At 38.4% G+C, this 14,308-nt stretch overlaps 3 protein-coding genes across 3 annotated transcripts; 2 read left to right on the top strand and 1 right to left on the bottom strand.

The window, feature by feature from the left end:
* Positions 1–6,567: 6,567 nt before the first annotated feature.
* K441DRAFT_458954 (uncharacterized protein) lies at positions 6,568–6,720 on the top strand (the record flags this gene model as incomplete). Its single annotated transcript, XM_067641758.1, has 1 exon — positions 6,568–6,720. A coding segment is annotated over one exon (153 nt), but the record flags the coding sequence as incomplete, so codon positions are not given.
* A 4,489-nt stretch (positions 6,721–11,209) lies between these two features.
* K441DRAFT_664508 (uncharacterized protein) lies at positions 11,210–11,846 on the bottom strand. The gene has a single exon (XM_067649364.1). The coding sequence runs from the start codon at positions 11,736–11,738 to the stop codon at positions 11,493–11,495; it is 246 nt and encodes an 81-aa protein (XP_067501062.1). The 5' UTR covers positions 11,739–11,846; the 3' UTR covers positions 11,210–11,492.
* A 714-nt stretch (positions 11,847–12,560) lies between these two features.
* K441DRAFT_707143 (uncharacterized protein) lies at positions 12,561–13,227 on the top strand. Its single transcript, XM_067653708.1, has 2 exons — positions 12,561–12,880; positions 12,939–13,227. The coding sequence occupies exons 1-2, from the start codon at positions 12,598–12,600 to the stop codon at positions 12,998–13,000; spliced, it is 345 nt and encodes a 114-aa protein (XP_067501061.1). The 5' UTR covers positions 12,561–12,597; the 3' UTR covers positions 13,001–13,227.
* Positions 13,228–14,308: the final 1,081 nt, after the last annotated feature.

The following is a 14,308-nucleotide window of genomic DNA, read 5'->3' as shown; positions in this document are numbered from 1 at the left end:
ATAGTTAACAGCTCTACTACTTACTTATCTTTTCCTTCTATAGTAAATCTATTTATCCTTACTAATAGTGGTATTTTATTAAATACTAAGTTGCTGCTTAGGTTAAGGTATTTTACTACTTACTAAATATTTGCATTATTAGCTAGGAAGTTATTCCAGCATATTCTTTTCTATTTCTATATTATATTGTGGTGTTTCTTTAAGGCCTCCTTTACTTATTACTCTAGTTCTAGTAATATCTGGCCTACTTAGCGTTAGTTCTTTACCCAGTTCCTTTAGTAAATATATACTTAGCAGAGCTTTATAAGGTTTGTTATCTACTACCTTTTTATATATAGTAAAGGTCTAGCCTTTAGAGCTAATATATAGACTGCCTCTAGCACTATATCTATAAGCTAGTCTGTTTACTACTACACTTTACCACTTACTAGAATAATATAAAGGGTAGTAGTAATCTTATTCCTAATTCTATTCTATAGTATATTCTTAAAGAGCATTCTCTATTCTATAGCATATTTAGGGACCATAATATTAAATATTATCTTAATTGCCCCAAAATTATATCCATATGCTATATACTTTATCATTATAGATACTAACTTGTCTAATACTAGGATTAGATTAATTATTATCTTATAGTTGCTATTTTGCTATATTTTTGTACCCCTAAGCAGTAGGCTATAGGGGAAGGAATCTCCTATAAAGTTAATAATTAGGTTAGCTTCTCTCTATCTTACCGGCAAGATGTTATTTTCTCCCTATAACTAGTTATACTGGTTAAAGTCTTCTATAAGTATTATATTAGTTTATATACCTATTTTATTCCATATTTTCTAGATTAGTTAATATAGTTTACTAGTTATATCCTATAGTGGCTTTATATTCTTTTCCTTAATATATACTAATACTACTAGTACTAATTAGTTAGGAAGACGCAGCACTACCATAGTAAGGTCTACTAATTATACTAGCACCTATTTAGCCTTAATATCTTTTTTATTCTATAGTATGCTCTATATCGCCCACCTCTCTTTATACTAGACCATAGGTATTACCTTAGTCCAATTTAAGTGTCCTATGGGGACTATTACAACTATATTATCTATTTTCTATATATCTGGCTCTAATATTGCTAGCACTCTAAAGTCTTTTAGTTGTTTATTATTTATTAAGCTTTGTTGTACTATACTTTATTTTTAAATATTTAGTTAAAGTATCTAAAGTGTTTTATATATAATAGGTAGAATAAAGTACTTAATACTTTTTACTAAATAATTTATATAGTCCTTTATATAGTATATATTTTAGGATCTATCCTTAGCAGTTATTATAATAATATCCTTCTTAAGTATATTTAGTATATTCTTATAGTCTTATATATATAAATACTTTATATCCTAATGTTTAATACTAGTAGCATTACATTAGGCCCCTTTTAGGTTTATAGGTTCTAATATAGGTTAATTCCCCTATAATATAAAAGTATTAGTCCTGTAGTAATTATGCTACCTTACTACTTTTAGTAATATATACTACTATTAATCTATATATTTTTCCTATGTCTTTTTTACTAAGCCATCCTATTTAGGCTATATATATATATATATAATTCTCTTTTCCTAGTATCTTTACTACTTTATCTTAAATATTTCCTTCTTAGTTAAGAACTGCTATTTAGTTAGTATTATTAATTTTTACTAGGTAGAGCTAGTTTTATAGTACCTAAATATTAAATACTAAGGTTTTTTAAGCCGCTTCTTTTATATATTAAAGCTTAGCTTTATTTCTATAAGTTATTTTAATATATATATAGTTTCTAGGATCTTTAATTACTGCTATACAGCGCTAGCTCTTGTGGCCTTCTATTATATATATACTATTTTTAACTGCTTACCTAATTACCCCCAGTTATACTTAATTTTTATTTTTCTCTTTAACTCTAGATATATTAACTATATAGTATAATATATTAGTAATAGTTAATAGTATAATATTCCTTAAAGGGAAGGACATTAGGTTACTTAGTTAACTGCTTAGCAGTATATAGGCAATATCTATATATAATAGAGCTGCGCTTAGTAATGCTTAAATATTAAATAAATAGGTCTAGATTACCTCTATCTTTTCTATAACCTTTACTCTAAGCGCGTTAATCTACTCTATAAATATTTTAGTAATAACTTTTATTTAGTTTATTTATGCCTTTTTCTACTTCTCTAATTCCCCTAATAGTAATATAACTAGGTTAGTTAGCACTTTAATTTATATATTTATTATTATATTTATCTTCTTAGTTATTAATTAGTTTTCTATAGTGGCTATTATTACTAGCTACTCTGCTCTCTTTTTAGCTATTATATAGTTTCTTATTAACACTATTTAATCCTTAGGGCATAGTTTTTTCCCTATACGCTTTAATCGTGGTATACTAGGGGTTACTGCTACCACATGAACCGTATCTTCTGTATTGCTCTCATAACTATCGTTTTCAAGGGCCTTGGTTGTCTTGGCGCGTCCCCAACGCGATTAACGCGTCGAGCCTCCTTCCGCCTCTGCCGTCTCCATTCTTTTCTCAACTTGGGTACTGCGTGTTAGGGGGTATTATTTAAAGATAAGGTTGAAAATCCCGAGCCCCTGAAAGTGTAATGGCTGGTTGCCTCACAGGTCGGAACGTTTCGATAAGAAGCTGAGAGCTACTCTACTACAGTCGTTTAAGAAATATCGGTACACCCATTTCAAAAAGATCGGTAAAAATCGCCAAGCCGCACGACGCGCATCGCCCCCTCCATCAAAACAATACACCCCCTTATAGCCCCACCAATATAGCTCTATATTTATATAATTTAGGGCTGTTTTGGTAGAGTTATAGGGGGTGCTTATTTCTAGGAATGGAGGGGTCGCGCAGAGCCTCAATTTAAGTTTTACAGCCACCCCCTATAACCCCACTAATACAGCTCTATATTTAATAAATAAAGACCCATTTTATAGCCCTCTATTTATAAAATATAGAGCTATATTGGTGGGGCTATAGGGGGTGTACTGCTGTTTTGGAGATACTAGTAAAAATTGCCAAGCCGCAGTAGCGTATTACCCTCTTATTAAAACAATCCACCCCATATAATTCCACCAATATTGATCCGATTTGTATATATATAGGTCCATTTTATAGGCCTATTCTAGGGCTATAAAATGGGTCTTTATTTATTAAATATAGAGCTATATTAGTAGGGTTATAGGGGGTGGCTGTAAAACTTGAATTAAGGCTCTACGCGACCCCTCCATTCCTAGAAATAAGCACCCCCTATAACTCTACCAAAACAGCCCTAAATTATATAAATATAGAGCTATATTGGTGGGGCTATAAGGGGGTATATTGTTTTGATGGAGGGGGCGATGCGCGTCGTGCGGCTTGGCGATTTTTACCGATCTTTTTGAAATGGGTGTACTATCGTTTACAAAAGATCGGGAACTCGCTTAAGGACAAAAGAGCCGCATCGCCCCCCACTAAAATTTGTATAAGGGGTAATTCTTTTAATTTTAACTACTAATAATACGTTAACCACCTATTATAAGCGCCTAAATAGTGAAGCTGGCGCGTTACCTAGTTAAGTCAATTATATAGAAATCTTAGTGTTGCATCTTATATCGCCCTAATAGTAGCAGCTACCTACTTAATTATTAGGCTGTACTTTAAAGCCTTCTAAATAAAAGTGGGCTTAATCTATACCTACTTTTGCTATCTTACAGCCGCCTAAAAAGAAGGTAAAGAGGAAGGTAAAGAAGAGGTAGAAGATAATACTAGTACTATCGCTATCACCATTACCATCGCCGTCGCCGTCGCTGTCGCTATTACTATCGCCGCCACTAGCAACGCCCGTAGAGCCTATGTCTATAGATAAGGTTAATAAGGACGAGGATAAGAATACTAAGGAGCTTATAAAGGTAGAAGATAAGGATATAAGCTTGTCGCCGCCGCCGTTATTACCGCCGCCGCCGCCTATACGCTTTATAAGTGTTTAAAAGGCAATTACAGGTAATAGAAAGGAGTCTCTTCTTAGTATAAAGTTAGTAGTATTTAATACTAAAAATATATACTACTTTAAGCTGGAGTAATAGTAGAATAAGACTGTATTAAATCTACTACTATAAAAGTTTAAGATTACTTACCTTTAAGCTATTACCTCCTATAAGAAGGCGCGGTAAGCTAACTACTGCCCTTAAGATATTTAGTTGCCTATAAATCTATATTAAGCTCTTATAATAAATAAGGAGTAGTATAAGCACTAGCCGTTAAAGTCTCTCTTCTTAAACTTTACCTTATATTTAGTTAAGGAGAAGGAGCTAGAGTCTTAGGCTCCTTCTACTATAACTCTAAGTTAGTAAGTTATTAAAAGGCCTATAGGTAGAAGAATAGCTATATAAGTTTAAATTACTAACTTACCTAATATAATTACTGCTAAGGAGGCTTCTAGTAATATAATGCCAGTAATTATAGATTAGTGGCCTTATATAAATATCTATTACTATAATAAAGGTAAGACGTAGTAGTAGAATAAGCTATTACCTAACTCGCCCAGTATTATAATTAACCATTATCCTGTAAATATAGTAGACTTTTAGTAGTAGAATAAAGAGCTTCTCTCTAGCGCCTCTACCGTTAAGCAGCCATCGTAAAATATTATAATGGTCTTAGCTAGTAGTAAAGAGAGGAGTAAGAAGATCTAAAAGGAGCTAGTAGTAAAGAAGGAAGATTCTATACTAAAATATATTAAGCAGCTAGTAGCAATATTAGTTGTAGATTAGGTCAATTCTATAGCCTAAAATCCTTACCTCTGTTAATATTTTACGTTATCTTTAAATATTAAAGCACCCTAAAACGTAAGCCCTATTTAGTTAGAAATATATCTAGTTAAGCTACTTAGCTAGTTCTTTAACTAGCTAGCTAATAAGTTAAAGTTTAGTAGTAAGAGGCAGAGGGCTACTTTAAAGCCTATTAAGGATAAGCTAGTAGAGGAAGAATGGAATATTAACTTACTAAAGTTAGAAAAGCTAGGTAAAGGTATAATATTAAATTAATAGGAGAGATATAGCTTTAAGATTAGTACGCTAGTTAAAATTAGGCCTTTAATCTTAAAGTTTAAGCAATTAAGATAGTATTTATCTATTACTCTATAATATATCCTGCCTCTTAGAAGTAAGCTCCTATATATATACTATATACTTAACTAACAGCAAAATATAAGAAGTTCTTAAAGCTCTTAAAGTCCTTAATTAGCTACTAGTTTCTTCTAATCTAAGCCTTAATAGGATTATAATCTAGTAAGTATAGTGGTAGGAATTTTAGTAAGATATTATGTTACTTATAAAGCTCTTAAAGCCGTATTAATTTATAAATTGCTATATTATTAAGAATAAGGACTAATTATAGCCCTAGATATAGCGTATAATAAGGTAGTACCTACTCCTCTATAAAGGCTTTAAATATTACAGATATAATAGAGCCTTAAAAGATAAGGTAGCTAAGGTATCCGTTAACTACTAATACTAGTAGAATACTCTACCTCTCTAACCTCTTAAGTACGCGTACTATACTATATATAGTCCCTTTTAGTAACTAGCCGTACTTCCTATTACTAGCCCTTTTATTTACTACTAACTTATTAAGAAATATAAGCTATTCTACTACCTAGCTCTTCTATATACTAATCTAAGCATTATAAAGAAGAGCGCTCCTTTAAGCCGCCTAAGCCGTAACCACCTTTTATAACTAAGAAGCTCTCTTAAGAGTACGGCAGACAGTTATAATAGAGACTTAGATATTAAATTCGTTAAATAGGAAAGTCTATATCTTATCTAGATACGCTATTAGCTAATCTTTAAAGAAGTCAAGAAGGCGCTATATAAGTAGTTAGTAAAAAGCTTAATACTACGGCTGTATACATTACAATTTCTTAGTAAGGTAGTAGGGCTTTCGGTCGACCTTAAACTATAATAAAAGGCGTATACAGTTTACCCTAAATATTAAGGTTTAATTATATCTTATAAATCGTCTTCTTGCCCACTTTTACAGCCTCCGCAATAGAAGTCTCCGCTAGGCCGTGTACGCTGCCAAGGCATATGTGGTCCAACCCCACCAAATCGGGTTTAAAATTAAGGTTATTTACAACCATACAAATGGTTAAATTGATTAAAATTTTGGTGTATAGGGCTTTAAAGATTGCTAAATCAGCTTATATCTATGGAGGTGCCTATTAAAAGTCTTTGCCGCCCCGGCTTACCGCCAAGGCAGAAAAACAATATTCTGCCGGCAGAATTCTGCTACGTCATCAAGCGTTTTACCAAGGTTGTTTTTAGCAGCTTAATTCCGTAGCTTTTAAGTTCTTTTTAATATTCTAAATAGCTACCAAAAGATCTACCGCTAAACGTTCCGTAGGTGGCTACGATTTAGCTATAAGGGCTTAAATTGTGGCTCTTAGAGCTTACGGAATTTTAGCTGCCGAAATTATAAAGATAACCTAAATTTCTAAACGAACTATACGAGATATATATCGCCGCGTAATCGATTGAGGCTTTAACCCAAAATCTTCTCCTCCTCTCATCCTTAATACCTACGTAGACGACGCTTTTCGCCCTAGCCGTCCATCTAAACAGACTAAAGATACTAAGAACGCAATACTAAAGAAGGTCCGCCGTGATAAATATAGTAGAGAGAAGACATGCAATTATATTACTGTAAAGGTTAGAGGAGTTAGTGCTAAAACCGTATAGCGAATACTTAGAGCCTCTAGATTAAGAAAGACTAAACCTATATAAAAGCCTGGATTAACGGAGCAGATAAAGCTTAAGAGGCTTAAGTTCTATAGAGATTACGCTTATTAGAAGTTAGAAGATTAGAAAAATGTTATCTAGTTAGACAAGACATCTGTTATCTTAGGTTATTGCTATAGTAAATATTAAATTTGGCGTACTGTAGATAAGCGTTTTATTAAGAGCTGTATACGCAACCACTGGAAAGGCTACTTAGAGTTTATATTCTAGGGCTGTTTTTTATATAATAAGAAAGGACCTTGCTATATCTGGTAGCTAGAAATAGCTATAGAATAGAAGAAAGCTTAGGCTGTAATTAATAAGCTAAATAAGGAGCTTAAGCCTTATATATAGTAGGAGTGGGAGCTTAATACGGGTATTAGAAGGATAGGGCTGCGCAATTTTCCTAAACTAAAGCTAAGATGGAAGTTTACTAAAGCAACTAGCAAGCTTATACGGAATTAGGGCTATGGAGGTATTAATTAGTGGCAATATTAAACATTAATTCTTATACTAAAGCTACTACCTTTTACTTAAGAGTGCCTTAAGGAAAGGCTTAGTACTATTGTCTAGGAGGATAAGGCTCTAGCTTACACCTACTAATATTAATTAACTATATATAACGCATAGAACATTTAACGCCTTCTTTAGTGTAGCAACTCTCCTAATTTAAATATAATTAAGCCTTGCTAGCCGTATAAAAGAGGGTTACTGCGCGTAAGGGAGCGCCGTAGTAGAGAGAGGTTATAAGAACGTATAGCAGGCGATATAGAGAGATCTTAAATAGTGGAGGATTCAGGCTTAGATTAAGCGGATTATTAGGCATATCCAGAAGGTTATTAATCTTAAAGGAGGTAATGAGTATAGGGAGGGTGCTATAGAGGCACTAAGACGCTTAAAAGCACCTAAAGCGGGAGAGGACAAATGGCAGGATATCTAGATTTGGAAGGCGGTAAGCTAAGGCGGTAAGCTAAGGCGGTCAATTTTCTTGGCGGCAAAGACTTTTGACAGGCACCTCCGTACTTCGTAGTTGTTAAGTTTGCTTGGCAGCCGTCGAAGGCGTTAAGGGCGCTTCCTGGCTATTTCCACCTCTTCAACTTCCTCACTATAAACAGTAACAATTTCAACCTCTTCTGTAGCCAATATTGAGTTATTTTAAACCCTCTTTAACTTCCTTACCTGTTTAAGTTTATTTTGTAATTGTAGCCTAACTTGTCTAGCTTCCTTAGCTTCGTTAGGAAAAAATTTACCAGCATCTGATTTTACTTTTCTGCCATTTTAGCATTTTCTAGCATTTCTAGCATTTTCTAGCATTTAGCAGCTAAATGCGGCATTTATTACTAAGTACTAGCATTTAGCGCCAAATGCCGCATTTATAATTAAGTATTAGCATTTAGCTGCATTTATTACTAAGTACTAGCATTAGCCGCCAAATGCTGCATTTATAATTAAGTATTAGCATTTAGCTGCTAAATGCTAGAAAATGCTAAAATGGCAGAAAGTAAAATTAAATGCTGCACGAAGCTCTGCATGAAGTTCTGCACGAAGCTCTACACGAAGCTCTGCACGAAGTTCTACACGAAGCTCTGCACGAAGTTCTACACGAAGTTCTGCACGAAGCTCTGCACGAAGTTCTACACGAAGTTCTGCACGAAGCTCTGCACGAAGCTCTACACGAAGCTCTGCACGAAGCTCTACACGAAGCTCTGCACGAAGCTCTGCACGAAGCTCTACGCGAAGCTCTGCACGAAGCTCTACACAAGGGTCTACATAAAGCTCTGCGTACAGAGGCTCTGCACAAGGCTCTGCGCGAAGCTCTGCGTACGGAGGCTCTACACGAAGCTCTGCGTACGGAGGCTCTACACGAAGCTCCGCATCGGGTCCCCGCTATATTCCCGATAGCCTCTACACGTGCCTCTGCCAAGTATACCCCCTATATACACCTAGGTAGCCACCTCATTTTTTACCCTTCCTTACATCCTCCCTACCTAGGAAGACACCAGAACGACAGCCAGCAGACGACCGTCGCCGGAGCTAGACGACCGTCAGAGCCAGACGACCGTCGTCAGAGCTAGACGACCGTCGCCGGAGCCAGGATGACCGTCGCCAGAGCTGGACGATCGTCGTCAGAGCTAGACGACCGTCGTCAGAGCCAGATGACCGTCGTCAGAGCCAGACGACCGTCGCCGGAGCCAGATGACCGTCGCCAGAGCTAGACGACCGTCAGAGCCAGACGACCGTCGTCAGAGCTAGACGACCGTCGCCAGAGCTGGACGACCGTCAGAGCCAGATGACCGTCGCCAGAGCTAGACGACCGTCGTCATCGCCACACGACCGTCGCCAGAGCCACACGACAACCGTTCGAACGACCAGCCAGCGAACACGATAAACGATTCGATCGATCGCTCGAATCAAGGTAACATAGACGGGTAGGCATAGATAGGTAGGCATAGATGGGTGGGTATAGACAGACAGACAGACAGATAGACAGATAGACAGACAGACGGGCGGACGGGTAGGCAAGCAGGCAGGCAGGCAGGCGGGTAGGCAGGTAGGCAGGTAGGTAGACAGGCAGGCAGGCAGGCAGGCAGGTAGGCAGGTAGGTAGGTCGGTAGGTAGGCAGGTAGAAGAGAACCGTCGCTATATATTAAATTATCTAAAATAATATAATTTTGCACCAACTATATAAACCAAGCAAATACTATTAAGTGTGTAAGAAGAGCAAGATATATAGAATGCGCGAGGAGGGCATTATGTACAGAATGCACGAGGAGGGCATTATATATTAATTGCGCATTAAGTGCAAAATGCGCAATTAGCTGCACTGCATTGTTAAATATAGCAGTATGCAGCGGTATGCCGCACTGCATTGTTAAATGCAGCAGTATGCCGCACCTTAGTCGATACCATACGCTACACGTTGTAGTGCGCGGAATGCGCATTTGGCCGCCAAATGCTGCCAAATGCTGCAAAAATGCTGGTAAATTTTTTCCTGACGTTCCTATAAAGCGACCTTTTTAGCCGCAGCTTCCCTCTCTCGCTGCACCTTATCCTACACACGCTGTTCCTTCCTTTATTCCACTAAACGCCTCTTCTTATCCTTATGTAGTTGCCGTTAAATCTTTTTATTAACTTTAAGAGCTGCCTTATACTTCTTGGCTTCCTCTTATTCCGTTAAAAGGTTGCGAGCTTATTATACCTTTATAGGACTATAGAATATAGCCCTACCGTCGTTCTATATAGCAAGCTGGTAAAAAAGAGGTTTCTGGCGTTGGCGCTTCTTCTACTTATTCTTAAGAGCTCGCTAGTAGCCTTGAATTCGCGATTTAAGAAGGATATTCATTGCTGTAAGGTTCTTAATCATATTAGTGAGCTCTTTAACTCTTAAGTTAAAAACGTTAGTAATAACGTTCTTAAGCTTCCTCTTAATCCCCTTCTAATTGGCTACCGTTAATACTAACTTAGAAGACTTACTAGATAAAGGCCTTTCTTTTATAGTAGCTTCTTTTAATAAGAACTTATCTAAAATAACCTCTAGCTTAAAAGGGTAAAGACTAGTCTTTTCCCATCTACTTTATACGTTCTTTGCTATAAAAGCTTTACTATAGGCCGCCTAAAATAGTCGGAAGAAGTCTCTCTTAGTAAGACGCGAGAAACCTTCACTATTAAGAGTAAACTGGTTTAATTCCTGGCTGTAGAATGTAGCGAGCGGTAAGAAGAGAGAGACGTTAAGAGGTTGTAATCTATGCGTTAAATGAGGTGGGTAAATAGCCAGTAATATTCTATAAAGGTAATAGTAGTTAATAAACCTCATATTAATATAAGAGCCGTGGCCGTTGACGATAAGGAGCCTCCAATCCCTTCCTTGGCGCGCCTTTGCCTTTATTTCACGATTAAATAGTATAGAAAGCTATAAGAAGCCTAAGTCATCATTCGTCCAGCCTATTAGCAATAAGGAGAAGAAGCAGCTCTATTTATTTAGGTCGAAATCCTATAGCCAGGAGTCTTAAATATTGCTAGAAATAGCTTAATAGATAAGACTAGGCAAGAGGCTAGTTCCATTAGCGCAGATAGTTATTAATATAGTAATCCACTCTCTATTTCCATCCTAGCTAATATTTCTAACCCTGCCGCTATTAAAAGCCTTCTTAGAAAAGATCCTCCTTGTTTTCTTAAGGAAGCCGATAAGGAAGTGTAAGGGTTATTTTGGCCCTTACTCGGCTGCTGCATCGCCTAGGGGCTCTCAGGGGTCGCCAAGGCTAGCCTTCGGCTAGCCCTTGGCACCTCCTTATAAGCACCTCGGGCTTGCAGCCCTTCCCTCCTCATCGGTTCGTCTCAGTACGAGGCTATTGCCTACCCTCATTACCATATCGTCCTCTTCCATCGACTCCCTATGTGACTCATGCTCGGCTTGCCTGCTCCCTACCGTACACCCTGGCAATACTGCCTCACAGGAAGCCCTTTTTATCCATATTGTACGTATTCTCTAATTATATACTATATTTAATAATCTTCCTGCTAAGTAGCTTAAAATATAAGCTATAATATAGCGCTAAATCTGCCTTCTTGCGTGTAGTGTTAATTAGTAAAAGGTATCCGGATTTAACTTCGTCTTTATAAGCAGCCAGCCAGCGCGCCGCCCAATAATCTCCTGGCTGCCTTCCTGCAATTCTAGCTGCTAGATTTCAAACCATTGCAGTTATAGGAGGAAGCCCGCGTTCGGTAAGGTCGTTGATATATTTTATAAGCGCTTTTGACTGTACGCTATCGAGTAATCGCATTAAATCGTTCGCAGACTCCTTGGACTTAGTAACGTTGCAAAAGCGCTTAGAGAGGGTCGTGCGGTCGCATCCATGCTTTTTTGCTGTCGCAGAAATATTCGGCTTATCTTGAAGCCTTAAATCAGCAAGCGCGGCGTCGATATTCGCCATTTTGGTGGTGCTGTTGTTTAATTTTGACGATTTTGATGATTTTGAAAATGGACGATTTTGGTGGGGTTGGACCGTGCATGACCTGGCAGCGTGCACGGCCTGGCGGAGACTTCTAGCTGGTACTGCCTCACCAGCTTCAATACGAATCCTAATTCTATAAACAACTTCATCTGGAAGGCGGCGGCCCATAATAACTTTAATTGTGGTGGTTAAAATTAAAAGAATTGCCCCTCATACAAATTTTGGTGGGGGGCGATGCGGCTCTTTCGTCCTTAAGCGAGTTCCCGATCTTTTGCAAACGACAGTAAGCGAGAGATTGTGGCTTATGGAACAAGCCGTACAAGGCAAAACGACCTCAGCTGAAAAGACCTCAGCTGATGGCAAAACAGGGAAGCCTCTGCTGAAACTAAAATGAAATAAAATAGAAGTATCACCAATCAGTGTCTGATACCGGATAGACCTGCACTCGGTGACAGCGTAGTCTGCTGACAGGCAGTGATGAACTGGTATAGCAGTACCAATCAGTGATCTATTTGGACTGGAGCGGCGTGGATCCGGCGTGGAGCGCCGTTGGAGCGCCAGTTTACGTTTATCAATTATAGGAAAGTGCTAAACCTATAATTGATAAACGTAAACTGGCGCTCCAACGGCGCTCCACGCCGGATCCACGCCGCTCCAGTCCAAATAGATCACTGTCAGTACCAATCGGTGCTGCTCGTTCACACCGGGTCTTCGGCATTTGGACATTGTGAAAAATGGTGCTAGAGACGGGGCCTGCGCCTATATAAACACCAAGGGCTCCTCGCCCGACACGCAGAATTAGTTCCAGAACAGATCAATTTATCAATCCACTTCTAACATGAAGCTTATTAGTGCTACCCTTGCATTCCTGTCCATCGCAGCTCCAGCCCTAGCGGCCGTTGGTGGCCGTTGTTCAAACAACTGGGGGGATGACTGCATTTGCCTCGACGACAACGTGTGCCGCAACAGATGGGGCGGTGACCCTTACACCGGAACTCCTAGTAATTGGCCTTGCCCTTCGGACCCTGACAACATCATGGCGTGCGTCGTCCGCGACTGCCCGGGCCACGGCTCCAGCACTCAGTGCTTGTGGAGAGAAGGTTGCCAGTCCGTGAACTCCGGTAAGTCGTTTGAATTTGGCAACTCTAGATATGATGCGGTGGCTGATTGTGCGTGGAGATCCCGTTTGTCCAGGAGGAAGAGACTTTGTCTGCTGCAACCACAACTACCTTGGAGGCTAAGTGGAGTGGCATCAACGTTTAGGTCGGGACCACATGAGGTGCCCAGATGAATCAAATCTGTTGGGAAAGCTGAAGGGACCGCTACTGTGGTGAAAATTGATAGCACACACGTGTAACTAATGTCATCCTGCCGCGTTAAATACAACACATAATGTACTGCTTTTAAGGGACGCCGAAGCGTCATCACTATTATGGGTGTGTTTGTTGTTTCGTCAAGTATCGATCGGAGCTGGCGTATTTTCGTAAGCTCTTTGTCGTCTTTAGTAGCTTGAGCAAGGAGTACGACCCTAGAGAGATCCCATGACCACTGTCAGTCATTCCCTGAAACACTCGGGAAATGAGAACGCCGTCTTGAGTATACGCAGGTAATATCTGATATCTACGGTCCCGGTGAAACTGAGCGACCTGGACCGGCGCCACACCAAGAGGAGATCATCCAGTATCCCTGAAGCCAATTCGCTTGTCGCACCCGGACTCATCCAAGTAGACGAGGTGGTACGACCGGAAAGATTGTACAGGTAAAAGTCCCGGAGATCTGCGTTCCGTTCTTTGGCTACTTGACACTTCACCAAATTATATGCTCTTTGTGTATTTTCTGTTGACCAAGGAACAGGACCCATGCGCCAACTAATGAGACGACTTTTCGCTAGGGCTGGGGTCTCTAAAATTACATGTTGTATTGTCATAAGCTCTGCTTACTAAAATACGTGTATTAATCCAAAATTACTACCACCATATAAAATATATAGGATTTTAGATATAGACTTAGTGTTAGTAATTAATCAAATTAATATATAGGGGTTAAATATATATAAAATTAATTCGCTACCTTACTAACGCGCCTACTAACCTCTATATACTTATGCTTAATAATTAAGTTCTCCTATTTAAGACGCTCCTACTTATCTAGCTGGTTCTAATCAAACGGTTTATAATACTTGCCCTTATATTAATTAAACACCCGCTAGTTAATATAGACGGCCGTCTATATATCTACCCGTTTAGGATTAGTAAAGGCCTTTATTCAGGAGTATATAAGCTTTACTATACTAAATAAGCGCTTAGAGGGCACCAAATTAGCCTATATAAAATATAAACGGCGCGCTAAATTAGCTAAATTAGGTATAGTAACTCTTATAGAGGACCAAAATAAGTTTAGCTTGTTTGTATACTGCTAATAGTAATTAGTAGAAGCAAATTCATCCTCCTTATAATAGTAGCTAAAGTATAACTATAAGGCGGCAGCCTCCTAATTAGCCGGCATATACTTACGAATAAAATTAAGGACTAGCTTTTAACATTTAACAC

This window comes from Cenococcum geophilum (assembly GCF_001692895.1).
Source record: "Cenococcum geophilum 1.58 unplaced genomic scaffold K441scaffold_38, whole genome shotgun sequence".
Lineage (NCBI taxonomy): Eukaryota > Fungi > Ascomycota > Dothideomycetes > Gloniales > Gloniaceae > Cenococcum > Cenococcum geophilum.
Note: the sequence above shows the minus strand (reverse complement) of the source record. Positions and strands in the feature narration are given on the sequence as shown.

What these genes read in the sequence shown, in the direction of transcription:
- K441DRAFT_664508 (XM_067649364.1), bottom strand. Translation starts at nt 11,738, where the DNA reads ATGGCGAATATCGACGCCGCGCTTGCTGATTTAAGGCTTCAAGATAAG.
- K441DRAFT_707143 (XM_067653708.1), top strand. Translation starts at nt 12,598, where the DNA reads ATGAAGCTTATTAGTGCTACCCTTGCATTCCTGTCCATCGCAGCTCCA. An exon ending in TTGCCAGTCCGTGAACTCCG is followed by an intron (nt 12,881 to 12,938) that starts GTAAGTCGTTTG and finishes TTGTGCGTGGAG; the next exon opens with ATCCCGTTTGTCCAGGAGGA.